Source organism: Otolemur garnettii, unplaced genomic scaffold (assembly GCF_000181295.1).
Source record: "Otolemur garnettii isolate 467f Iridium unplaced genomic scaffold, OtoGar3 scaffold00054, whole genome shotgun sequence".
In the NCBI taxonomy this organism is placed as follows: Eukaryota; Metazoa; Chordata; class Mammalia; order Primates; family Galagidae; genus Otolemur; species Otolemur garnettii.
The window spans coordinates 113313-138833 of NW_003852449.1; the positions used below are offsets into that span (position 1 = coordinate 113313).

Genomic DNA, 25521 nt, shown 5'->3' on the forward strand with positions numbered 1-25521 from the left:
GCGGCTTCGCTCCGTGTGGCAGCGGCCAGCGCGGCGGCACCTTTTAAGCGCGCGGCCGCCCTCCCCCGGCGCCGGAATGCGCCCGCGCCGTTCTGGCTGGACCGGTTTTTCCCGGCAGGGCGGCTTCTGGGCCCGCGGGTCGCGCGGTGGGTCGTCCACGGCCCCGGGACCTGCTCGGCGCGCCCGCGCGGGGGCGGCCCTGACTCACTCGCCTCCCGCCCTGCCTGGCACCCCCGCCTCCAGCGCCCAGCCTAGGCGCACCTGGCCACGCCCGAGCCATCTCTCCTGGGAGCCGGGGCGCCCGGGCTCGCTGAGCGGGTCGGGGTCCGCACTTGGCAGAATTGGGGCCCAGGGCGGCCCAGGCAGGTGAGGACCAGACCCAGACGAGAGCCCGGGACCGGGGGATGCTCCCAGCAGGGTCTGGGGGCCTGGGCCCCGCATGCCCATCCCGCCCCTCTCACTTCAAAGGGAACTCCGTGGGAGGGGGCAGAGAGGAGGGAAGAAAGAGAAAGTGAAACTGGAGGGAGGGAGGGACACGCCCGCCCTCCAGTTTCTGGTTCTCAGCCCCTTGCCTGTCCAGTTAGCAAGGTAGCCAGGGCGGCCCACACTGGGAGTCCCATACCTGCCCCCTTAGCTCTGCGCAGGGTGAGGTCGGCGTCCTGCCCTCCCCCTACCCAGCCTGCACTTTGCCCCCACCCCTAACACGCATGGCGGCCCTGCCACTTACTCACCTGGAGGTGTCTGGGCCTGACCAATGGCGCCTCCCAGGGACTCCCAGCCAGTCTGGGCTGCCCATTGAGTTGATGGGGGTGAGGGAATGGGAGTTTGTGGGGAGGGCTCTGGCTTTAGGAAATATAGGGAATTTGGGGGGAGGTGACACCCTGAAGTCATTGCCTAGTGTTGAGCCACTGGTGTGACTGCGTGGAGCTGGGTAGCATGGGGTGGCCATAATTTGCTCTAGGACAAAGTGGCAGCATATGGCCACTAGCCTTTGGGACACCAGTGTTCTCAAGGTGCAGGAGCCATAGACTGACCTGGGCCAAACTGCGGCAGACCTGCGACATTTTCATACATGCTGTGTGTGGTTTACTGGCAAAGATTTCAGTATTTCCACTTATAGTTGGGGCAACTGAGATTAAGAGAGGGGTGATGACTTCACAGAGGTTGCACGGCTCCTGCTGGAGAGGGCACTGCTCAGTCTGTGGGTCTGCATGTGGAGGCAGAGGAGCTGTGGGTGGGGCTGAGGTAGAAAGGGGGCACAGAGACTTGTGACCCACAAGAGGAGCTTGGGAATTTTCTCCCACCCTACTCCACCAGTGCGTGGGCTGGGTGAACCCACCTCTCTTGTTCTTAATTCTGAACCCTGGTCCAACTCCTCCTACACACTGAGGCCTGAGTGGGCTCCCCTTACCCAGCGAAGCCAGCTCACCATCAGCATCAGAGGGTGATGATAATCAGAAGGGGGGTGACGGGTATGGGCACCTGTGCCTCCCACCTGCATCAGGAAATACAGGAAATACCGAGCTGTGACCAGAAGGGGGACTTCCTAGCATGCAAGAGAAGTGTGGTTATTGCTAGCTGGGATGAGATGCCCTTGCAGGGCCCTGAACTGAAACAGAGGAGTCTGATCTTAGGATAGAAAATCCTGGGAAACATAGATAGTGGCTGTGATGAAGGGGAGATGTCTCCCCGAGATAACCCTGGGATCCAGGTGGTTCTCCATGGGCTGTGGGAGCTGAGTGTTCCCCCAGTGAGAAATTACCAGGTGTGAGCAGGGCCCCCGGCTGTGTCTCACCAGCCAACCACTGTGGCAAGAGACCAGGCGCTGGGCCTGGTGCAAGGCAGTTATAGCCCAGCTGTGCCTGACGCCAGCATGCAGCCCTGGGCGCAGGCCTTGACCACTCCATGCCTTAGTCCTCAGTTTCTTCATTTGTAAAATGGGAGGCAGAATTAAGACAAAACTAACCAAGACATGGCAGAATGCGAATGTCCAAAACTGTCTTCTGTCCTGGCTGTTCCGGTTTCACACTAAGGAGTAGGAGGCCCAGGGAGGCCACTCTCTTCCCAGCGTAGAAGCTCAATTCCACAGGGCCAGTTTGGCCACTCACCAAGGGGCACACAACAGCCCCCAAAGAAGTTTTCAGATATGTTCCTGAGACACTGTCCAGGCAGGAGCTGTCCCAGGGACCCAGATCCCACACATGTGCAAAGGGGCCTGGGATGGGGGCAGCTTCTTAGCCTTGTGAGGACCTACTGCTCTGCCCACTGCCATAGGCTCCTCCCCAACCTTGTCACCCCCAAGATGGCTCCACTGAACTCCATCAATGACCCACTTGGGCAAAAGTCAGCTCAGCAAGTGCTCTCCAGAGGGCGTCAGAATAAGTAGGTGTCTACACTGGCAGGTTGGCACCTGCTCTAGGAGGGTGCTGCCATGTGGGGTAACGTAAACCACCTGTGGCTTTCACAATCTGGGGCTCGGGGGCCTGAGAGAAGTGCTGAGTGTGTTGTGGCTGTGGGCGAAGGGCTCTGCCCCATCCTCGTAAGTGTAGTGAGGGGGTGGGCACTTCCAGAGAGCTGCCGAGTGCAGGAGCAAACGAGGACATTGGGGTGGGCTCAGCTGCATGATCCCAGAGGTGGCCTTGCCCCTCTGTAACTCCACCAGGCACTTGGAGCGTGCCAGCTCACCCATGACAGCGGGGCTTCTGGCTCCTAGGCCAAGTAGCCATCATGGAGCATCATCAGGGGTGGGGCAAAGGCTGTCCCAGCCTGCCATGTTCATGTGGTGTCACCTGGTTATGCAAGGCCTGGGTACACTGGGTCTGGGCAAGGATGGGGAGACTGTGGTGGCAATGCCAGCCAGGCTTGGAAATTAGGCTAAGGAGCCTGTTTGTGTCCAGGTGCCAGTGGCCAGGTCCAGGGTCACACTTTTGTTCAACATTTACAGTGCCCTCCCAAGCCCCCATCTAAGAGCCAGCCAGACAGAAATCCACACGGCAGTTAGAGGGAAGCCACCACCACAGCTCCTCACATCCAGTGAGGAAGGTCAGGGACAGTGTGCAGCTCTTCAGGTGGCCCATGCCTGGGGGTAGCTGGCCCCAGGAACCACTTAAAGTTTAGACTGAGAACCAAGCTGGGTGTCCAAACACCTAATTTCAGCCCCAGCCAGGCCTCTAACTTGGCATACAGCTGCCCACAGCCCTTGGAGACCCACACCCACTGGGCCCAGGCCTACCTTGCCCTTGGGCACACCTGCCTGCCACAGGGCCCACCCACATACCCACCTACCCAGGCTGGCACAACCAGGGTGGCATGGGTTGCCCCTCCCCTGCTTCCCCGGCAGGGGCCTGGGTGATGAGGCAGGGACCACAGGCAGACTGGGAGCTGGAACGGACTGTCCTGAGGAGTTACCGCTGGAGAAAGTGGAAAGTCCCCCAGACCCTGGTGAGCCCCTGGTCTGTGATGGGCACAGTAGGCTGACGGAAAACCAGATAGCAACCAGGGGCCATGAGGAGAGTCCAGCAGGAGCAGTGTGCACCCAAGAAGGGTGGAGGGCTGCCTGGAGGAGGTGATGCCAAGCTTAACAATAGCAGGAGATAGGGGTGAAAGGGCAGACGTGGTCTGGAGGGAGCAGCAACATCAGCAAACTCATGGGGGCACAGATGCAGGCAGGGGCAAGTAGGAAAGGAAGAACAGCTTGTCCAGAATCACCTCCCCTGTGCCACCCCCAGCCTGGCTCACACTCGCAGTCAGCCATCTTGGGAATGATTGGCTAAGTGTCTCTCACCCTCCTCCCCTGGGCGCTGAAGACACTGCCCTTTGCCCCAGCCTGGGGCCTGACTTGCCACATACCCACAGTCCCAGGACCCAGACAGACCCATTCAGAGCTGGGCTTTGGGAGCCTGGGGAGCCAGTGGTCTCCAGAATGACTTTATTGCCATGTGGCCCAACAGGGACTTTAGGCTTTGTTGTGAAAACAGATGGGATGCAGCCTCAGCTGTGGGGGAGCTTCCCAGCTGGACAGCCAGCAAGGCCAGTGCCTGAGACTCCTCCAGCAGGTCTCAGCAAGAAGGAAAGGAAGGGCTTGTGCTGTCACAAGACAGCTTCAGGTTAGACCCCAAGCAGAATTTCTGGAAATTCTGAGGTCTCCCAAGACCTCCTTCCTGAGAACTTGAGGCCCAAGTACTACATGAAGGCCCAGGCCAGACCTGAGCAAACCCAGCCATCCTTGGGACTTGGGAGGGTGAGACAATGGAGTAGGGGGTGGGGGTGCCAGCTGGTGGCCTGGTCTGAGAGACAAGTGGAAGCACCCAACCCAGAGGGCCTACTGGGGCATGCTGGCCAGGGTGTACCATGGAAGCACCTGGAGCCAGGCTGGGTCCCTCCAGTGCTCAGGTCTGGTCCATCACAGGGCAGCCTGCCTAGACAGAATGCAGGAATCTCAGGTGGCCTTCCTCTGGGAAGCCTCCCTGCCTGCTCCTGTCTCCCGCCCCCCACAGGAGGGTCTCTGCACACCCTAGACAGACTTTGGCCCATCCCAGCCCCCCTCATGCTCTGTCCCTGAGACCAGCTCTTAGACACATTCCTGAGCCAGGAACCAGCTGCAGGGTGGGGAACTCACTGGGGACAGATGTCAGCCTCGCCCAGGTGAGAACTCACTGGGCCTGGGGCCTCAGCAGTGACCCCACTTGCAAGGCTATGTAGAAGGGACACCACTTCCAGGTGCCCAGCTGCTTCTGCCTGTGAGGACAGATGGGGAGGGGCTGTCTCAGGAGCATGTAGCCAGCAGTTTGGCCCCTGATACCCCTGCCCATGTACATGGTTCTCCTGGGAATCAGGCATTTGGGGGAGGGGCAGAGGCAAGAGAGCTGGTGGACTAGTCAAGGCCGCCTTCCTGGAGGTGGTGGGCTTCAGCCAGAACACAGGGTATAGGGGCACTCACAACACGCAGAGCACTGTGCCCATCATAGCCCGGCTGCCCCAGGTCCACCCCTGCCTGACACCACGCCCGCAGCCCATCAGTGTCCTCCCGGAATGCCAGTCTGGGGAGAAAAGGGAGCAGTCAGGGCTGCCGGCCTGGCCAGCAGAGGCCAGGCCCTACAGCTAACGTCGCTGGGGGCCCACAGGCAGCCTGGAGTCTGGTTTCACCCAGTGAGTGTGGCTGTAACCCAGGTCAAGGGCTCAAGCACTCACCAACACACACATACACACACACACACACACACCACCCCCACCTTCTAAGTGCCCTAGGCCAGTTTCACATTTCACAACCCCATTCTCCCTGGGGTGGGGTCCACAGAGAAAAGAGGAAAGTCTGAGGTGCCCAGTGGTTCAAAGACAGAGACACAGGAGGAGCCCAGTGTCGGGGTATGCCCTAGACCCAGCAGGCCACGTGGGGGGGCCCTGGCCAGTAGAGGTCAGGCCTCCTGCCAGATCCCCTTCCCCCAGGCCCCTTCTATGGGGAACCCACCCCTACCCTGAGAGGCTATGGAGGTGTGAGGCCACACCAGATGTGCTAGAGTGGGTAGGCCTCCGCCTCCTCCAGAGATCCCCATGACTCTCTCCTGATCAGGGAGCAGCCGTGGTGATTTCTGGGAGAATCAGGCTGGATGGCCCTATGCCCCAAGTGGAACTACCCCAGGGTGGGCAATGTCTGGGAGAGGTTATGTTTCCATTTGTTGGCCCCAGGAGGCCTGCCCAAGGGCCCCCCCAGTACCCAAGTCTAGCCCAGCAGCTCAGGCTAGCCAAGCCCACTCCTAAGCTGCCCCTAAGGAACCTGGCTACCGCCTCAGTTTTTCCATCCATCGGTATAGCCCACAAGGCTCCTGGGGTACAGTCCTGGCCCAAGCCACCCCAGAAGCCCTTCAAAGCCAACACCAATGGTTGTGGTGGGCCCCACAAGATAGGGTTGGCCCCTCCAGTCACCTCTGAGAGCCCACCTCATGCTGACAAAGGCAGGGGCAGCTAGCCACATGTGTTCCCTGGGGATGCTGAGGGCCAGGGCCGGAAGGCTGAGCCTGGGTAGGATGAGGGTCTCACTACCTCACCTGTGTCTGGGCAGGGTGGGGCCAGGGCTGTAATGCCTTCTCTTGCTGCATGGGCACATAGCCTCCCCTAGCCAGTCAGCCTAGGTCCCCCATCCCTATCCACTCCCCAGGCCTGGGGGACACAGAGCCCAGCCACATGTAGGATCCCTGCTCTGGCACAACCCTGCTGCCAGCCTGCACCTGGCCCAGGACTCCTGCCATTGCCTCACCCCTTTGGGTCTCTTATGGCTCTCCAACCCATCCCACCAACGGGTAGCCCAGGCTGGGCATAGGAAGCTATTGCAGGTCACCAGGTCGGGGGTGGGGACTGTGGGGACAGAGGAAGATCTGAGCTCCACGCCAGGCCTACTGTCCACCCAGCCCCACCACCAACTTTCTGAGGCCCAGCTCCTCAGCCCACCACCTACCCCAACCTCTCCAAATGCAGCCTGGCCTCCCTCTAGTCCTGTCCCTGCCCACCACACAAGCACACAAATGCATGCAAACCCATACCCACACACACGCCCACTGGGCTGTCCTCTCAGATGGGTACAGCCCCAGGGTGTGGCCTGGGCAGACACCTCTCCCATCAGCAGGGCTGGGGCAGGCCACATGCAGAGGGGGCTGTCCCTCCTCTGAGCCCCATACCTCCAGGCAGGCCTGGCTTACCCTCTTCAAGTCCCATCCCCATAGCCTCAGAAGGTCTCACCTGCACAGCTCTGTCCCTGCGTCCTCTAGCTCCTCGGTGGACAGGCAGGCCCCAGCCGCTCGCAGTAGCTTAATGACACCCTGATGCCTGTTGTAAAGAGAAGCATACTGGCCTCTGCCCTGACTGGGCATAGCTGCCCCTCCCCACCCCCCATTCACACTGACCAGCAAGGCCAGTGTCCTGTCACAGGCACGGGGACTGCCTCCCCAAGACCCATAGCCCTGGGCCAGGGCCAGGCCCAGGGTGGTCTCTGGAGCCAGGCCTAGGGTGAGCATCTGTGGGGATGGGGATGGGGTGGGGCCCCCAGCAAAGCCAAGGAACTGGAGGTCCAAGGGCCCGAGGAGGCACCTCAGGCTGTGGTGGGTGACCTGGCCCTGAGCACCACAGTTGCTGACTATGCCCTGCACATGCCACAAATGATGTGGCTACACCATTTTCAGCAACAAATGTGAGGTTATGGGCTGGGGGGTCTCTGTAGGGGTTAGACCCCTCACACCACACAGGGCGATGCAGGGCAGGCAGTCTGAGGTCTCAGGAGGGACCCAGAGATTTCATCTCTGAGATGCCTACCACACCAAGGACACATAGTCCAGGACTCCCAACCCAGATCAGCCCTGCCTGTGTATCAGATACAGGCCACAGCCCCTTCCCCTCCTACCAACCCACCAGGCCCTCAATGATCACAAGAGCCTGGAAAGAACCTTCTACCCCACCCCAACCCTTTCACAAAGGTGACACACCCCACCCCAGGGCTCACAGCTGGGGAGGAACGCTCAGGACTGGACATGTCAGCCTGGTGGCTCCTGGCCCAGACACCCCTGGGCTCTCTCCAGAGGACTCAGGAGCACCCACTTCCCCCCAGATAACCCAGGGTCCTGCAGGCCACATACCCAGGCAGAAATCCCTGAGCCGCCGGCAGGACTGCCCCCACATGGCTCTCAGCAGAGGCTAACAGCCCCAGCCCCTTGGACACACTCACATGTGTGTCTAACCTGCCTGGTTGCAGCCTGAGACTTTGGACAGAGCAGTGGAACCCAAGACCTGGGACAGGTGGCCAAGATCTGCCCCCTCCCCAAGTTTCCACTGTCAGTTAACAGCAGCAGGTGACATGGAGGGGTACAAGGAGTGGGCCCAGGGAAAACCATGGGTAGGACCAGGTAGGACCTCCCTAGGGAAAAGAGATGATTCCCCCACCCCCACCCCAGGGCCCCCTAGTGCTGGCTGACCACCAGACCCTACACTCCCCCTTGGCCCTAGGGAGCAGGATTGCTGGGCGGGGTTGAGAGGGGAGAAAAAGGCCTGCTTATGCCTGGCCTAGTTCCCAGCCCTGTGTGATAGCTACCCACTTTGAGAGCTATCCTTCAACATGGACCCTCCCTGTCTCCCCCACATGGGGAGACCCCACCAACACACTCACACGCATGCCACAGGTGAGGAAGCCCTGGCAGATGACCTCAGATGACCCCAGCCTCTGGCTCTGCTGTGGAGCAGAGCAGCCCCAGTGCCCAGTGTCTCTGTGTCCCCTGCAGTGCCTGGGTGAGGGCAGGCACGGCTCTAGAAAGTAGGTGTCCCTAGTCTTCTGAGCTCTGCCCAAGGAAATTGCATGACTACAGGCAGGCCGGCAGCTCTCTGAGACCCACCTGCCCAGGGAAGCTATGTCCAGCCCCAACTCCCAGTACCTGCCCCTCACAGCCAGCAGCAGCGGGCTAAGGCCATCCTGGTCACGGGAGTTCACATCCACACCTCTCTGGAGCAGCATGGCAACCACTCTGGCGTGGCCCCCCTTGGCAGCTGTATGCAATGGGGTTTGACCATGGAAGTCCTCCAGGCTCAGGTCACTGCCCTGGGGTGACAAGGGCAGTGCCTTGTCACGTGGCCCCTGAGGGAGTTCTGGGCAGGCCATGGAGGGTCAGCTGTACCCCCAAGGGTGGGGCCCAGCTCAGCCACTGTGCCCACCCTCTGCTGCAGTGAGGCCCTACCCTCTGGCAAGACAGCACTGCTACCCAGCCTGACAGGCAAAGCCCTCATGCCCAAGTCTGTTATGGTTGGCTGCACCCCCCCGTGCAAGGCTCACCAGGTCTGCCAGCACCTGCAAGGCCTCCAGGTCTCCTGCATGGGCTGCAGCACAGGCCAGGCTGGGCATCAGAGTGTCCCGCACAGCATCAGCCTCCTGGGGGGAGAACAGTGGCACCTGGAACCCATGCCTCCCTCTGGGTCTTCAGCCCCTGGGGAAAGGGCAGCCAGAGCCAGCAGTCCCTGAGACTGCCTGCACCTGCCACCCCATGCTGGGGACAGTGGGTCCTCTGGCACAGAGGAGAAAAAGCCACCTGCTCTCCAAGATTCATTTTTTCCTGTCTCCATCATCACTGTCAGGGACAAAATAAGCCACCCAGTGGGGCATGCAGAAGGGGCGACAGTCACCCTGCTCCATGTTCCGGAGGGGCACCCACTCAGTGCCCCATCACCCAGAGTCCCCAAGACACCAGGAGGCCGGGGTCCCAGAAGAGTCCTCACAGGTGCCAGTGCACCCAGCAGGCATGGCCCAGCCTGACCACAAGGCTGCTGCCCCTGGCTCACATCCCTAGAGGGCTTGAGGCCAGGCAGCCACCCCAATGACCCCTTTTATCTGACCACCAACAAGCACCCCCAGAAAGTGGCAGTTACCACCACAGCAGCTCACCAGAACAGGACTGTCCCTGAAGGGGGACCACACAGACACACTGGGAAGCAACGCTCCCAGTGCCAGGCCAGGAAGAGTGGCAGAGGCTGGGGCAATGTGTGGGGTACAGGAAGCCCCCTTGGCCCCCACAGACCCCAGGCCCCAAAGCAGGTCCTCAGCCACCCCACCCTCCCAGGTCTGTACACCGACAAGGACAGGAGTTACTTGAAGGCTGACACTTATCTCTGTGTGCGGATGTGGAGTGTCCCACCTGCCTCCTGGCAGCCCCTATACCTTGGCCAGCACAGGTTGTCAAAGGGCTGCGGTTCAGCCAGGCGACAGCCCCCAGCCATCAGCTGTGTGCCCCAGTCCACAAGCTGGAAAGGCGGCACTACATGACCCAGTTCCCGTCCAGTTTGTTACCCCATGGATCCCTGCAAATGTCCCCGACGTGGATCCTAAACCCTCTCCTGGGCCGTGGTACCGAAACCATGCATGAGTTCCAGCTCAGGGGCTAGAATGACTGAGGTGATCCGTGCCTAGCACATCCCATGGGGACCAGGGGGTGCAGGGGCCCAATCTGCTGCTAGACAGCTCCCATGCTGCTCCCACCCATGTTGGCTGTACCTGGCTGCCACTCAGACCCAATAACCAGGCAACCCTCTGATCCAGCGGGCTGCCACACAGTGAGGGTTGGGGCTCGTCAGCTGTGGGCAGTGTCAGCTCCCCACGGAGGTCCTTGGCCAGCAGCTGGGGGAGAGAACATGGGGTGGGCAGGTTCTGCCAGGGCCAGACTAGCAGACCAGCCCCAGGCCTAGGCTCCCCACACAGGGCCAGCACCACTAGCCAGCCACACAGTCAGCTGGGAGTCTCTGAGGCCCCAGGGGCTGGCAGCCCAAGAGCCTGGGGCTGAATATGTCTGAGAAGGGTGGAAGAAGGGGAAGGATCTTGGTCCACCTGTGCTAGGACCTGAGGGTCCCCAGAGAAGGAGCAAGGACAGGCGGTGCCTAGCTCACAGTGAGGTGAGCACCAGGGAGCCTGGAGGCCGGAGCTGGTCCCTCCCCACCATGGAGAGCCCCACAAGCCAGCCATACCCCCAGAGCCAGCCATCAGTGTGAGCACCCACAGCCCAGAGAGGACACACCTCCTTCCTATCATCCAGGCTCAGGCCTGGCTGGCCCAGGACATATGACAGCTTGGCCAGAGCAGCTTCTGATGTCATGTCGAAGCCTGAGATGATGCCAGCTCCTGCCATTGCCTGTAGGGAGGCTCAGGACTCAGGGCTCAGAGCAGGAAAGGGTGTGGGCTGTTGTCGCCTCTCCAGGAGCCTCCCAGACATGTGGCCCAGACCAGGCTGTGGGACTTCTCCTTTCCCCCTACCACCTGCCTCAGTGTCCCTCTCCTACCATGCCTGCTGCATAGTCTGAAGTCACTGCCCCCTGAAGGCAGTGGGTACAGTTGACAATGACCAGGCCACGCTCAGCTGCGACCCGCAGCTCCTGCAGCACGTCTGGCTTGGTGGGCCCATTCCCTGAGCCAAAGGTCTCCATGACAAGGCCCTTCATGGGGGGCTGCAAGAAGGCCCGGACCTGTGGGGCAGTGGAGGTGGGGCTGATGGTGTGGCCTCTGCCTCCTGTTCCCTGCCACACCCTCCCAAGGGACACCTTGTCTGCAGCGTCTGTGGCCTGGTGTTTCAGGCTCAGAGCACCAAGGAGCACTGCAGAGGTAGGGGAGGACACAGAGGAGCCTGAGGCCCTGGCCCTGGCAACTCTACCCTTGTCTGGGGTCTGGTGAGGGCACACTGCCATTAAACACACTGAGGGTCCCCTGCAAGCCAGACACCAGCCCTGCTCCCACCCCAAAGGCAGAAAGCTCCACTCAGACAGCAGAGGACAGGGCCAGGGTCCCATAGGCATCTTGGGAAAGCAGGACAGAGGCAGGTACTACAGTCACAACTGGGGTCAGATGGCAGCAGGAAGAGGAAGACCACAGGAAGACAGCAATGAGAGATAGCAATCATCCCGGGAAACTGCAGCCCATTTGCCCACAAGCATCCACTCGGAGTCAGCCCCAATGCCTCAGCCTGGATGGCAGGGTGGGAGTACATATCCTAGTGGCCCTTGTGCAGGCCAGGGGTGGGCGTGAGCTAGGTCTGGGAGCCTGGTAGGCCACAAGGAGCCAGGGAGGGTACGGGGCAGGAGGGCAGGTGGACCCTACCAAGGAGGCAGAGATCCCAGGGTAGAGGCGCAGCAAGCCCACAGCCGGCTCCACGCTGTCCCGCACCACCAGCTGGGCTTTCCTGCCAACTTTGCGTACGAGGTCCCTGTTGACTGTGGGAAAGGGACGGGCTAAGTGTGGGGCTTGCGGTCACCTGCTACCCAAGACCCCGGTCCTGCCAGCTCTGCTTTCAGAGCCTCTCCTGCCCTCTCTTCCTCTCCAAGGCTCACTTAGGCTACGCCTGGTTTTGTGGTATGCACAGGGCCCAGGCACAAGGTACACTCGGTTCCAAGAGAGAGATCAATAGCCAAACAATGGGTGACACAGTGACAGACCAGGGAGGAATCTCAACTGGCCAGGCTAGGGGGCAAGGAGATGAGGGGACACACAGAGACAGAAACCTGCTGAGTCTCAGGCCACCTGGGAGTGTGCCGGGCAGGGCGGTCAGGGCCACATCCTCTGAACTGCCAGAGCCCATCCTCTGAAACCCTGCCTACTGCCCATCAAGTCCAGTGAGTCATCTGGCGCTCCTTGGGGGTTACCCCCAAATCCTAGAGGCCTAATGTGTGCCCAATGCCCTCTCCCCATACCCAGGATGAGTGATGGTGGAGTCCCAGGCCCTGCAGAAAGTGGAGAGGGGCAGAGGTTTGGGGTCAGTGCCCTGTGAATGTAGATGGCTACATATGTACAATGTAGTGGAGCTGCCTAGGGGGCCCGCCTGTGGACAGGTCTGAGGTCACCATCCTTTCCAGCACCTGAGTGGCCCAGGGTCTCCCAGCCTTCCTGCTCTGCAGTGCGTGGGGCCTGGCTTGTAAACCTCAGAGGTCAGTGCCAAAAGCAGGCCCATTCCTGTGGCCCTGGGTACCTTGCAGCCTCCAGCCAAGCAGAAGTGGACACTGGCAAGCCCCACTCACCAAGTGATGTGAGAGCCTGCCCTGGGGCAGCAGGCACCCCGGAGACCCTCTGGTCCAGCCAGGGAATCCAAGACTCCAGAGGGGAACAGCCTAGCCTGGGGTACCAGAGGGTCAGGCCCAGTGTCCTGGGAGCAACGGGAAGGCCCCTGACTCTTCCCACCCTACAGGGGGCTGTCAGCCTCAGGCCTCCTATTGTTTCTGCCAAGTGAGCCACATGTGATAATAAGCAGCAGAATTTCAAATACACTCGTGGAGGGTGAGGGGTAAAATAGACAGGAGTGCTGGCTGCGGAGAGGGGCAGGTTCTTGGCAGCCAGGCCCCTACCCACAGGATGGCCACCCTTTCACTTAGGATGGGCTTCTCAGCCACACAGCAAATAAGGTGTCAGCAAGGGTGGGAGGAGGGAGTGGGGGAGGGGAGGTGCCACCACCAGAACTGTGGCTGCAGAGGGGACTCACACAGGGAAAAGGAGGCCCCCATCCACAGTGCAGCCAGCCCACCCAAGGGCCTGGGGAGCAGCTCCCTGAGATCCCAAGTTCTTCCCACCCAGGGCCTGCTGGAGGTCAGATACATGGCTGCCAAGACACCCAGGGCTGAGAGAGAAGGAACGGTAGCACTGTGACCAGGCAAAGTGACCACCAAGTCCTGGAACAGCCCCTGCCCCAGGGACCATGCTCTGGGAGCCAAAGGGTGTGGTTCAAGCCTCAGGACCTGGGAAGGCAGAGCTTGTAGGGGAGGGGGCTGCTCCAGTGTGCAGAGCTAAAAGACAGAGGGCCAGTGTGACCCCAGAACCCAGGCCCTCCTGCCTCAGCACCTCGAAGACTGTGGCTGGGCAGCCTTTTGAGCATCCAGCCCCTGTCTGTGGTCTAGTGATGGCCAGCCCACTCCTCTCACCCCAGAGGCTAAGTAAACGTCCCAGGACAAGCCCCAGAGAAAGCGCCCAGGCCACCAGTGTACCCACCACCACTGCCAGGAGGGTGGGGACACATGATGAAGCAATCAGGCCCTGGCTCTGTCCCTCAGCCCCCTCCCCAGGGCCCCAGGCAGCCACACCCTGGGCAGAACCTGGGGTTTCTCAATACCCAGCACCTGGTGCAGAACCGGCCCAGCAGCCCGACATCAGGTGGGGCAGCTGGATTCCCACACCCTGAACAGATGGGAAGCAAACCAGCAGGACCTTGGCTGGGGAGGGGGCGTCAGCTTCAGTGCTGGGCCCAAGGCCAGAGTGCTCCTGGCCCAAATTTGGTATTTGGTGCCAGCAGGAGCCCTAGATTCCCTGGTGAAGCCCTCCATGGTCTCCTCAGGACAGGGGGTGGGGGCAGCCCACCTGCAGGCAGAGCTCCACTCCTGGACCCCAGATAAGTCCTGACTCAGTCCCCACAGGGAGCCGAGCCTACAGGATAGCCGCCCACAAGTCTACACCACTCCTCCTTCCTGGGCTGGAGGGCCAAGTGCCACCACCCAGCACAGACAAGCAAGCCGGGGTAACATCAGCACCAGCAGGGACCACCTCATCCAAGAAGCTTTCTGGACCGCCGTGGCTCTCCATGAGCAAATACCCGCTGCCGGGCCCCCAAGGCATGCTACACATGCTGATGATGTGGTCTGGGCTTTCCATAGAAGGCGCCTGAATGTCAGGGGTCGGCAGGTGCAGGGTGTGAGCCCTGGAATAGGTGCCAGGGCTCAGGCCTGAGCCAACACCTCCTGATGTGGCCCTGCCCCCTTCTGCCTCAATTTCCCATAGGGGCAGTGAGCGCTGTGCTTTCCCCCTGCCCTGTATTGCTGAGGGGCCATGGGGCCACCAGCAGGTCCCCACCTACCAATGCACCTGGCCTGCCACAGGGATGCCTTGTCTGAGCATCCAAAGGCGCTGGGTGCATTCAGGGGCACCTGCCTTTACCTGTTTTCATGAACAGGACCCCTAGCTAGACATGCCTAGAACCCCTCCTGCCCCTCCACCACAGCCCTTTCCCAGCACCTCTCAGGGTCCCTGTGTCTGGGGCACCTGGGGAGGCCCTGGCCCTGGGAGGTCAGGCCTGGTTGCCTTCCTTCTCTAGGAGCATCTTCTCCTCTTAGTGGGGCAGGACTATTCCTGGAGGCTCCCCAGGAACTGCCTGCCAGGCCACCAGCAACTGTGTGTGTCTGACCCACCGCCTGCCGATGCCCAGCCCAAACAGAAGATAGCATGGGAGCATGGGAGTGGGTGGAAGTTGCACAGTCACCCAGTCAGATGGGAGCAGCTCACGGCTCCTGACAAGCAGCCACACCTCGCCATGCACACAGTGAGCCCAGCTGGGGCATGGTGTCAAAATGCTCCCCAAGGCAGGCCAGCTCTGCAGCCTGAGAACAGGACACCACAGCCAGAGAGTTGAGGTGGAGGCCCCAAATCAGCCCCAGGACCCATACCTCAGTCTGAAGTCCATGGGACCCAGGGTGGTTTTGGAGGTGCTGCTGAGGCACCAGGGCCAGGGCAGCCCCTCTGAGAGCCCCTGTCATAGCAGAAGAACAGACCTGGGGCAGGACAGCTGGCCCAGAGCCCAGGAAGGCAGAGGCTCCCTCAGGAGGGTGATGTCCAGGTGGAGCAGTGTAGGCCTTGAAGCATGGCTCTGAATCTCAGAGAAGGCCTGGCCAGGGCACTGGTCTCTGATAGCAAGGTCTGAGGCCACCTCCCTAGGGGCAACCTCAGCACACACAACCAACTGAGACACCGTCAGCCCTACAGGGACAGCTGGGCTGCCTGCCAGACCCAGAGGACAGAAGAACTCCCCCCACACTCCCAAGGCCAAGGTAGCAGGGCAGGAGCATGTGCCCCAGGAGGCCAGGGGTGTGGCTGAGCCACAGCCAGTGTGGGAGAAACTCCCAGGCATAGGGCCATTTGGCTGGGGCAGGACACAGGATGGGCAGGTCCCTTGAACCTCTGCTCCAGGCCACCCCCCAAGCCTGTGGTGACCACTCACAGCCCACCCTCTCCAAAGCCCAGGGCAGAAGCAAGTGGTAAGTCCTCTCCAAGTCACCAGGTCCCCGAGCCCCAGGCAGTCTCTCTGTGGCAGCCCACACACTGGGGCCTTGCTTTTGGCTTACTGGTGACATCAGCACCCACAGTGGCCAGAGGGGGCAGGTTGGGGGAGCAGAAGGCCGCAAACCTCCGAGCATCCACCTTAGTCGTCCGGTTGCCCCGAAATAGCTGATTCTGAAAGAACAAGCAGACCTGGGGCGGAGGGAGGGAGGGATGGATGGCAGCTCAGAGCAGGCTGGCCTGCCGGGGCCCCGCTTCCTCTCTGCTATCAACAAGACACCCAGGGGAGGTGGACTGCCATCCCCCCACCACAGATACCCCGAGAGCCCACATTGCAGATGCTGCTCCCCGCAGGCCCCTTGGAGCCCTGTGCCCCCATGGGCAAACCCATGGGCAAGCAGGTGGCTGGTCCAGGAGGGGCACCATGTTGCCCTCCAGGCAGGAGACTTCAGAGAGGCCCTCATGGTGGGTGCAGTCCCTGCAGGGCACTTCTGGAAAGCTGAGTCTCTGCCCAGCCTCTAAGCCACTCATGAGCTGTCCCCCAGGAGGGACCAGGCCCACAACTTGGGCAGTGAGGTGGACCCACAAATGCACCCCAGTTAAGCCTCCTCCCCACTCCTGCCCAGGAAGGGAAGCGCTAAAGACAACAGGCTCCTGCCCCACCACTTGAGTGTGACTGTCCCCTTGGGGCCCACATGAAACAGAAAGACACCACAGGGAAGAGCTTCACAGCGGTGCTGGGCACAGCCTGTCCCAGGAAAACAACAGGCTCATCTACACTGTGAACATGGCGGTCGGGAAACCTGGGAAGAAATACACTGTTTGGGGAGCAAGGCTTAGGGGTGACTCTGTGTCCTTCCACTCCCGGTTTTCTGAGGTTTTCGACATGATTATATATCTCTTATAAGGTGAAAGACAAGTCCAGCCTGGGCCCTCTGAGCAAGTCTCACCTGAGGCCACCCCCAAGCTCCCTGAACCACCCAGGGCCGCACCTCAGGGATCTCATACTGGCCAGCCATGAGCAGCGCCCCCAGCAGGTTCTCACGACCGTCACTCCACAGGGCGTGGATGGGCACCTGGTGGGGGGTAGGGGCGTAGAGGGGCTGAGGCTGGGGAACTCAGAGTTCCTGGCTTAACGCTCCAGGCAACCCCTGAAGGCCCAGCTGAGGAATCCGTAGCCCAGGGCATGCTTCCCTGGAGCTTTTGGGGGCTGTTGCCAGGTTCTGCTCAAACGGACACAAGTCTGCCCTGTAGAGAAGGATTCTCAAGGTCTTGGGTAGGACTGGCCCCTGCAGCACTGGGGTTTGCTCTTGTGAAGCCACCTGAGGGCAACAGGAACTCTAAGTGAGCTTGTAGGAGGTCCTAATGTGAGGCCAGGTCTCCCTGCTGCCTTCCCTCAAAGTAAGCCATTTTCTAGATCATTCCACCAGTCCTGGCTTTGGGGAGTTGTGCTGGGTCAGAGGGAGAAAGGAAGGGCTTCAAGTATGAGGGCCTCTAAGGATGGCATTGATGGGAACCACAGTGGGAACCAGGGCCTCCCCAGCACCTGCCCTGTGTGTGGCCACCCCGCTGAGTCTCAGTCACAGTGGCTGCAAAAAGAAGGCCATTATGGAGAAGAGGAAAGGGTGCTTGGCACCAGCAGGGCTGAGTTGGGGCTCTGGGTGCTTGACAAGGCCGCCAGCAGGCCACGGCTTCCCAGCCCAGGGCATTCAGGATCTAGAGCCATGAGCCCCTCGCCATCATGGGCCAGCAGGAGCCACCCCTGGGAGCCACTAGACTGAATGAGAAGCTCGGAATCCCACCTCAGCCTCCAGCAGCACTGACATGCCTTGTGGCCTGAGGATACCCTAGATCCCAGCCCCAGACCCCTAGGGTTACCTGGGCACCAGTGAGGATGACGGTTTTCTGCAGGTTCTCCAGCACGAAGGACAGCACGGCAGCAGCAAAGGCCATGGTGTCTGTGCCGTGGATGACCACAAAGCCGTGGTACTGCTTGTAGTGTTTCTGTGGGAGGTCAAATGCTCAGGGCAGGCCAGTGAGCAGCAGGAAGTGGCCCAGGTGCAGGGGTGTGGGGGATGAGACCCTGAAAACCGTAGACCCCCCTCTGGAAGGAGGGCCCCTGCCTACAGTCCTGGGCCCTAGTGTCATCACAACCCCTGGCCCTGTGGCTCTCCTCAGATGAAAATAAGTGTGAGGGGCCTATAGACACTCTCCCAGGACAGGACTGTCCCCAAACTTCCAGTCAGTGTGCCCCCAGGTTCTTCAGACTGGCAATGCCTGGCAGCTGGTCAGTCTAGGGGCTATGTTGGAACTCAGCTCAGTGCCCCTGGAGAACCCCACAAAGAGGCTCCTGGCCCCTGGGCAGGGTCCTGCAGTCCCATAAGAGGGTTCCTCATGGACATACATGACGGGTACAAGGCCAAGGACACAAAGCCCAAGGCATAGCCATTGCTGGAGGCCAACAGGTGTTTGAGGGGCTGTTTGGGACAGCAGTTGGGCAGGTGGGCAAGACACTGACAGGCAAACCTAGGATGGCCTTCTAGGACCAAGAAAGGCCAGAGCCCTCCTGGGCCCACCAGCCAGCTTGGCAGGAGTGAAGCTGGCATGCAGGGATGTCTCTGGCCACCGCCTCCCGGAGGGGGACTAAGGCTGGACCCGAGTGGACGGCTGCCCTGGACCATGGCATCCAGGAGCCCATTTCCTAGGGCCAAGGGTTCACACTGGGCCGGGTCTTCCCATGGGGCATAAAGATGGTGCTGGCCAGGGATCTGCTGAGGCATGGCAGGGGCGCCCTCTGCCAGCCAGTCTGGGTATAGCCGTGGGCAGGGGAAGGCCTTTACGAGGCCCAGCCGGGCCAGGACCCCAGAAAAGGCAGCAGGGCACACCATGGGCCTCCATAAAGCAGTTGGGTCTGGACTGGAGGGCATGGCTGGAGACAATGGGGAAGCCTGCCCTGGACCACCATGGGTCAGGGTCACAGTATTCCAGGCAGTGTGACTACAAACACAAGGCCATTATCAAGAAGAGGAAAGGGTGCTTGGTACCAGCAGGGCTGAGTTGGGGCTCTGGGTGCTTGACAAGGCCGCCAGCAGGCCACGGCTTCCCACCCCAGGGCACTCAGGACCTAGAGCCATGAGCCCCTGGCCATCATGGGCCAGCAGGAGCCACCCCCGGGAGGTGTGGGGGCCGGGGCGGACAAGAGTAACTAGGAGGGAAGGGGGAGCCCGGTGATCCCACTCAGGGGAACAGGGGGTTCTTAAGGGAAGTGGGTAGGAATTGGGACTAGAGGGCTCAGTGGGGTGGAAGGGGTCCCCCAGGTGAGGCCTTTGAGTGAGCAGGGGAGCTGTGATGGTGGAGGCCCAGGGAAGAAAAGCTGACAGAGGTGGCATGTCTGCTTTCAGTACAGTGGACGCTGCACTGCTCTGCGGACACCGGAGGAGGCGCCTGCCCTAAATCCGCTAAGGCCTCGCCTGGGGAGGGAGTGGCAGGGAAGCGGGGTCAGGCCTGTGAAGTCGGCAACTGTCACCTCGGCAAGCAACTGCATGAACAAACCAACACAGCGGTCCAGCATTTCCTTTGCCAGAAAGTGGATGTGGCCCTCACTACCCAACCTCCACCTGCGTTGGGGAAAGGGCCTCAGGGCCTTGGTGCTGAAGTGTGACCCTCAGACTTGGTCCTTTCCTGAAGCTGCCATTGGCAGATGCTGCCAGGTCTGAGGCTGAGCAGGGGGATTCCACGTCTGCAGGGCAGACCCAAGGTGCAGGCTGGCCTTACCCCATCCCGCCCATGCTCCCACACACCACAGCCCTGCCCATGCCCCACAGTCCGGCCCTCCAGCCCAGTCCATGGCCTCCAGCCCTGCCCTCCAGCCCTGCCCATGCCCCACAGTCCTGCCCTCCAGCCCCGCCCATGCCCCACAGTCCAGCCCTCCAGCTCAGTCCATGGCCCCACAGCCCTGCCCTCTGGCCCTTCTCATGCCCCACAGCCCTGCCCTCCGGCCCCGCCTACACTCACAGCCCCGCCTATGCTCCAAAGCCCCGCCCATGGCCCACAGCCCTGCCCTCGAGCCCCGCCTACACTCACAGCCCCACCTACACTCGCAGCCCTGCCTATACTCCAAAGCCCCGCCCATGGCCCACAGCCCCCTACCTCTATTGTCTGGGCAATCTGAACCCACTCGGTGATGGTCATGTCGCTGGAGTCAAAGAGGGGCTGGCACTCCAGCACTGTATAGATAATCCTCTGACCAGGGCTAGCAGGGCTGCAGGAGGCAGAGGGGTTGGCTCCCACTCTGCCCCTCCTCCTGCTCCAAAGCCCCTGACCACTCTGCTCCCTCTGGCCCAGCAGAGGCCCCTGTCAGTGGGCTCTGAGCCTGGGAGCCCAACCTCTCTTCCACCTGGAGCTTAGGTCCAGGGGCTGTGGTCCACAAGAGAAGCAAGGACATGGGCCAGGTGGGGCTGCTCCAGAGCCATGTCCCCTTCCTGACCAGCTCTGAGAGGGAGGCTCAGATTGGCCCATGATGAGCCAGAAGACAACGCCGAAGGCGGCTTGTTGCCGGGGCTCAGCCTCCACCAATGAGGACTTCCAGGAGCTCTCCCAGAGCTGAGAGGTGAGGGAACCTCCACATTGGAGGGGGAAGCCACCTGAGTCAATGCAGCCACTTCTGACAGGCAGTCCCTGGACAAGAGCATCTCATCGTGCTGAACCAGGCTTAGGGGGCATAAGAGGAGGACAGGGAGGGAGTATGGAACCCAGCACACATGCAGCCACAGGCCCTGCCTCCCCTAGCCTTGTGATGCACAGGCTCTAGGGGAAGATGGCTGCTGGTCAGTCCTAAAGCCCCATGAAGGTGAGATGACGTTAGCCAGGCTGGTGTGGGAGTGCTGAGGTGGCCACATGGACCAGCTGGCACTGTCCAGTCTCAGGACCCTGCCTCCCCCACCCCCGCGCAGGACACCCAGAGGAGCCCACACTCACGGCAGCACCAAGGTGTCCTCCGGGAGGCCACAGGCCTGAGCGTGCTCTTCATCATGGAACATGGGCAGCATCCTCAGGGCAGCAGCCAGGCCCCTCCCAGGGACAAGCACTGCAAACAGAGTCCAGGTGGAGTGTGTGGTCAGGGCCAACAGTCACTGGGAGCCAGGCTGGGGCTGGGCCTGCTGTGGCCACCACCAGGACCCCTGGGAGGACAGATGGCTGCCCCATATTTGGAAGCCATGGCTTCCTGTCAATATTCATTCCTCATTTCTTGACCCAATGGCCCAGGAGCTCGGCCCAGGAGCTCATCCCAGTGTCTGGCATCCCCACCCAGGGCCTGCCTCTGCTTACACCCCCATCTTCAAATGAACCCATACTCCCAACCAAAGCTTCTGAGGTGCCAGTCCCCCCCAGCCTTTGTCTCATAGCCCGGCCATGTGTGCCCACTCTCGCCCCTCCACCTCCCGGTATATCCGCAGATGTATTGCTGGCTCTGTCTGCAAGTCCTTCTGCCCCACCCCACTGCTCACCCAGCAAATGCTTCAAGACCCAAATCAGGACACCACCTCCAGGAAGTCCTCCTGGATGCCTAGACCACAGGCTCTTCCTACATGCTCTATTTGCTGACACTGGAGCTCCTGATGGGCATGGTCTGTGTGTGACTCTTCCAGGGTCTCAAGCAGTTGCCCCTGCACAAACCCCAAGAAGCAGAGGACCCAGCACTCACCAAGTGCCCAGCTACCTCTAGTTCTGCCCTGGCCTACAGCATCATGCCTCAGAAGCCCCACTCGAGGGAGCACACACAAAGCTGTAGACTGGCATCTGATGCCCTCCCTTGGGGGAGCTCTGGAGCACGCTGGCCTCATCCACAAGGATGCTTGTGCTAGGTTCACTGTCCCCATCTCTGCCTCAGTCCTGTCCACCTGCCATAAGAGTCAGACTCCACACTAGATTACAGGCCCATTCTCTGCCAAATGTAAACCTGACCACCCCACTTGGTCCAAAGCCCTGACCCCTAGGCCCCAGCTGCAAGGCCCATAACCAGCCTCTGATCTCCCTCCTGGCCCATCCTCCCCTACTCCCAGCAGCAGCACCCCAGCCCTGCTATGCCTATTTCCTATTCCTCTATAATTAAATAACACTTGGCCAATTAAGATGGCACCACTCTACTGTCCCCACAGACTGTGTTTCTTACCCACCACCGCTCACCACATCTTTGCCAGGCCTTTTCCCATATCCCTACCTGCTAAACTTTCCACCCCATTTCTAAGCCCCTTCCCAGTCCTGCCCTCTCACCTCTCCCTGGCCTTGCAGATAGCCCCCCAGGTCTGTAGACATTTGCAGGAGGGTTGGGTGACGTGGGCTGGCTGAATACAGCAATTTGCAAAAACTCCACACCATAGAATTCAGTCAGCAGATAAGGATATTGAACCCACGCATATCTGTTGGCCTGTCTGCCCTCCTGAGATGCCCAAAGCATGACCAGGACATGGCCGGACTCCACAAAGGTCTGGACTTGCCAGCCCCGTAAGCAGACAGGACCAAACTTCAGACCCTGGGCATTCAGGAATCACCAGGCCACCCAGTGATAGTGGCCAAGTGTCCTGCCTCAAAAGATATTTATGTCCTAATCCCTGGGGCCTTTGGGTGTCACTTTACATGACCAAGTCTTTGCAGATGAGATTGTGTTAGGGATCTTAAGATGGGGGGGATAATTCTGAGTGTGCAGGTGGGCCCTCAATGCCATCTCATGTGTCCTTGTAAGATGGAGGTGGGGGTGATTAGAAGCAGAAAGACACATGGAGATGCTGGCCTGGGAGACGAGTGACAGACACCAGAAAACACTCACAGGGAGCACGGTGCCATCAGACTCTGCCTCAGGGACCGAGAGAATAAATTCTGTGCTTTCACAGTCCTGCTGCTGCCGGCTAACCCTGTGGTACAACAGCTTCCAGGGACATTCCACACTACAGGAGGAAGGGGCTAGCCTAGTGGGGAACACAGACCCTGGTGTCCCTGCCTGGGAGGGCTGGCCAGAGATGAGACTGAGCTCTCTTTATCCCCTGCTCTATGCAACATACTGCACCCATGTCAGGCATGGCTAGGACACAGAAAGCGTGCAGCCATGGGACGTGGGGACGTGCAGTTGCAAAGGGGCTCAGGAAGTTAATTGACAGAACCATTTTTCTAGATTTTGTCATATTCTTGGCTACTTAGAAATTTGTGATTGGTTGTGATTTCTTTCACTGCTGTAAATCAATATCAGTTTTCAGACCTAACTCTGACTTAGAAAATGGTGCTACTTTTCTTAATGAAGGACCCCCCTCTCCCCAAAGCTTTAGGCCCTTCAAAACCCTTCCCTGGCCCGTGCAGGCAGGTAACAGGTCCCCTGGTGCTAAAGAGACCTCATAGCTCCTTGCTAAATACACCCACCAGGAAGGAGAGTTTGCTCCCTCCAATAGTGGGTGCCCTGGAGCCACCAAAGTCAAACTTGGGACACATAAGCATGTGAGGGTGTGGAACCCACCTGGCCCCCAGGACTGCATTCCAGCTAGGCCTGAAGGGGTCTGGGCTCATGAGGGACTTTCGGAAAGAGGGACGAGCACCTGGGGGCCCCAGTTTGACCCTGGAGGCTTTTGGGTTTCTCAACTGCGTGGAATGTGGCCATGGATGCAGGCTTGTGCACGGACTCAGGGGTCATCAGCCATCTTGGATTCATAGTGCCCTGAGCTCAGAGAAGGGTCAGGTCAAAGGGCATCTCTGCCACCATCACCCTGCCCTCCATGAACTCAGCAGGGTGTGCTCTGTGTGCCGGCCACTGTTTACCAGCAGGCACAGAACTTGTCCCAACAGTGACAATCCAAACAGTTTTGCTGTCCAGAAGCCACACTCCCCTCTCCAGGCCCCCAGGGGAGGCCAGAATCTTCGTCAGCAGGGCCGTTAATCATTGACACCTACCAGGTCAGGTTTGGCTCCACAGAGGGGTATGGAGAGTGGGGCCAGTGTGGAAGGCCCCCAAAGCCTCCACACCTCACACACAGTTGTAGGCAAAGAAGCTAAGGTGACGGGTCCCAGTCTGCATGTCCCTGAATGACAACTGACCGCCAGTCACACAGGACAGCAAACTGCCCCCCCCCCCGCCTCCTGTGGCCCTGGCACCCAGTTCCCAGCTACTCCATAAGTGCATGTTGCTGTCCCGCTTCTAGGGGACAGCGGAGACCAGATCTCGTGTCTCTTTCCTCTCTATCTTCTAGGGCCCAAACCCTGCAGGCCACACTGAAGGGGAGAGGTGCCGGGCCTGAGCACCTGGTTCCTTCTGGAGGCCTCAGCTCTGTGCCAGAAGTGCTGCTTCCCCTGGGACCACAGAGATTGAGCCTCCCAGGCTCAGAAGGCTAAGCAGGAAAGGCTGGCTCCTCTGAGTTCATCGGATGGGGTGACAGCTACACAAGGAAGGGGCTTCCGAGCATAGGCCACTGCCCACTGACCCCTATCTCTAAAGCAACTATGTCTTTGACCAGACTCCTGAGGTGCCCAGAGCCAGTTCCCAGGGATCTTAGAAGACTTTCTCCAGTCTCAAACCCACACCCCATCCCACCTCTCCAGTGTCAAGGTGGACGCAAGATTGCCACCACAGAGACACAGTGACAGAACCCACAGGGCCCTGCTGCTATGGGCCAGAGGAGTGACACAACCCTCCACAGACAGGTGCCTGGGCAGGAGCATGTGGAGTGCGAGGGCCAGGGTGGGGAGAGTGGCAACAGGGGTCCCTGGAGAAGGCCCACTCCGGGCAGCCAGGAGCAGCAGAGACCCCCCAGGAATGAGGCTGAGGGCTGTTCTGCCCCCTGGGGGACACTCCACACAGTAGCCCACAAGGAACCTATGTGGAAGGGGTCTGCATTCCTGCCTTCCTGCCAGAACCTTCTGGCTGCTTGGGACAGTGATCCTGTTCCCATCCCTGAGGGCCTGGCTGCCCAGGCTGGGGTCCTCCCTAGTGCCCAGCGCACAGTGGCACTGCTGCCCGGGAGCCCTGCAGAGCTCCCACTCTGCAGAAGCAGCCCAGGCACACTCACTCTATGTCTGGTGCACAGGCAGAGGACACAAGGCAGGACTCCCCCAAACCACGTTCTGCACAGGAACCCACAGTCCTCACCCCAAAGGTGCAGGAAGCAGATGTTCCACTGCTGCCAGGCCCAGGGGAGGTCAGGGAATGGGGACGCCAGGTTGAACCTCTGGGTCATCCCCAGGGAGGGGATCTCCAGATCCTAACACCTTCCCACCAGCTTGTCTGTCCAGGGAACAGGGGTCAGACACGCCCTGGGGGCCCATCCCTCCCATGTCCCAGGAGTCCAAGTGCTCTGCCTGGAGGGTGGCAGCTACGCCACAGTGGGAGAAGCTGTGTGTCCAGGGTCCCCAGGGTCCTGCCAGGCCTACCCTCTTCTCTCCAGGGGCAGGGCGCCTTGGTGACAAGTGGGTTCCGTGGGGAGCAAGGTGGCCTTGGAAGGGCTGGGGCACCGAGACAACGACCCGCCCCTGCCTCCCCCTCTCCCAGCCACTTCCAGAGTGGCTTCTCACTGACGGGGCCACAACACCCCACAAGGCAGGAGGGGTCCCACATGGCTCCCAGCAAGTTCTGGCAAAGTCCGAGGCTACCTCCGCCCAAGATGCAGAGCCCCCGACTCACCACCACCCTCGCTCCGCATGCCAATGGTGCCGCCGGTGTAGATGGCCAGCAGCCTGCGCTCCGGTTCCATTGCGCGAGCCATATCCGGACCACGGGGACTCAGGTGGCTGCGGGGGGACAACCAGGGTGCGCCCACCACAGCCCAAGAAGGCAGGGAAGGGGTCTGCACAGGACGGTGCCGGGGGAAGTGGCAGGGCCTGTAGGGCACGGGAGTGGGGGAGCAGGCGGGATCTAGGGGCAGGGTGGGCCCCAGGCAGGCATGCCGGTGATGGAGGGGCGGGTCTTGCAGGGGGCGGGGCAGAGGCAGGGCCTCGCAGAGGGGCAG

General features: G+C 60.5%; 1 protein-coding gene across 9 annotated transcripts; it reads right to left on the reverse strand.

Annotated features, from left to right (window-relative positions):
* Positions 1-1470: 1470 nt before the first annotated feature.
* On the reverse strand, positions 1471-25419 carry ASPG (asparaginase). 9 transcript variants are annotated; one of them, XM_023514501.1, is made up of 17 exons: positions 25197-25419; positions 20516-20624; positions 19688-19799; positions 17417-17542; positions 16531-16614; positions 15604-15730; positions 11609-11721; positions 10798-10980; positions 10536-10649; positions 10019-10141; positions 8807-8902; positions 8412-8575; positions 6733-6819; positions 4940-5039; positions 4619-4737; positions 4361-4418; positions 1471-1495 (listed from the first exon to the last, which is right to left on the reverse strand). In XM_023514501.1, the coding sequence occupies exons 1-16, from the start codon at positions 25276-25278 to the stop codon at positions 4403-4405; spliced, it is 1755 nt and encodes a 584-aa protein (XP_023370269.1). In that variant the 5' UTR covers positions 25279-25419; the 3' UTR covers positions 1471-1495; positions 4361-4402. The 9 variants fall into 9 exon arrangements, with proteins under 9 accessions (XP_023370269.1, XP_023370267.1, XP_012661999.2 ...); XM_023514499.1 differs by lacking the exon at positions 1471-1495 and adding an exon at positions 21046-21204 and having other exon boundaries at positions 3891-4414; positions 25197-25261; XM_012806545.2 differs by lacking the exons at positions 1471-1495; positions 25197-25419 and adding exons at positions 21046-21204; positions 23043-23225 and having other exon boundaries at positions 3891-4414.
* Positions 25420-25521: the final 102 nt, after the last annotated feature.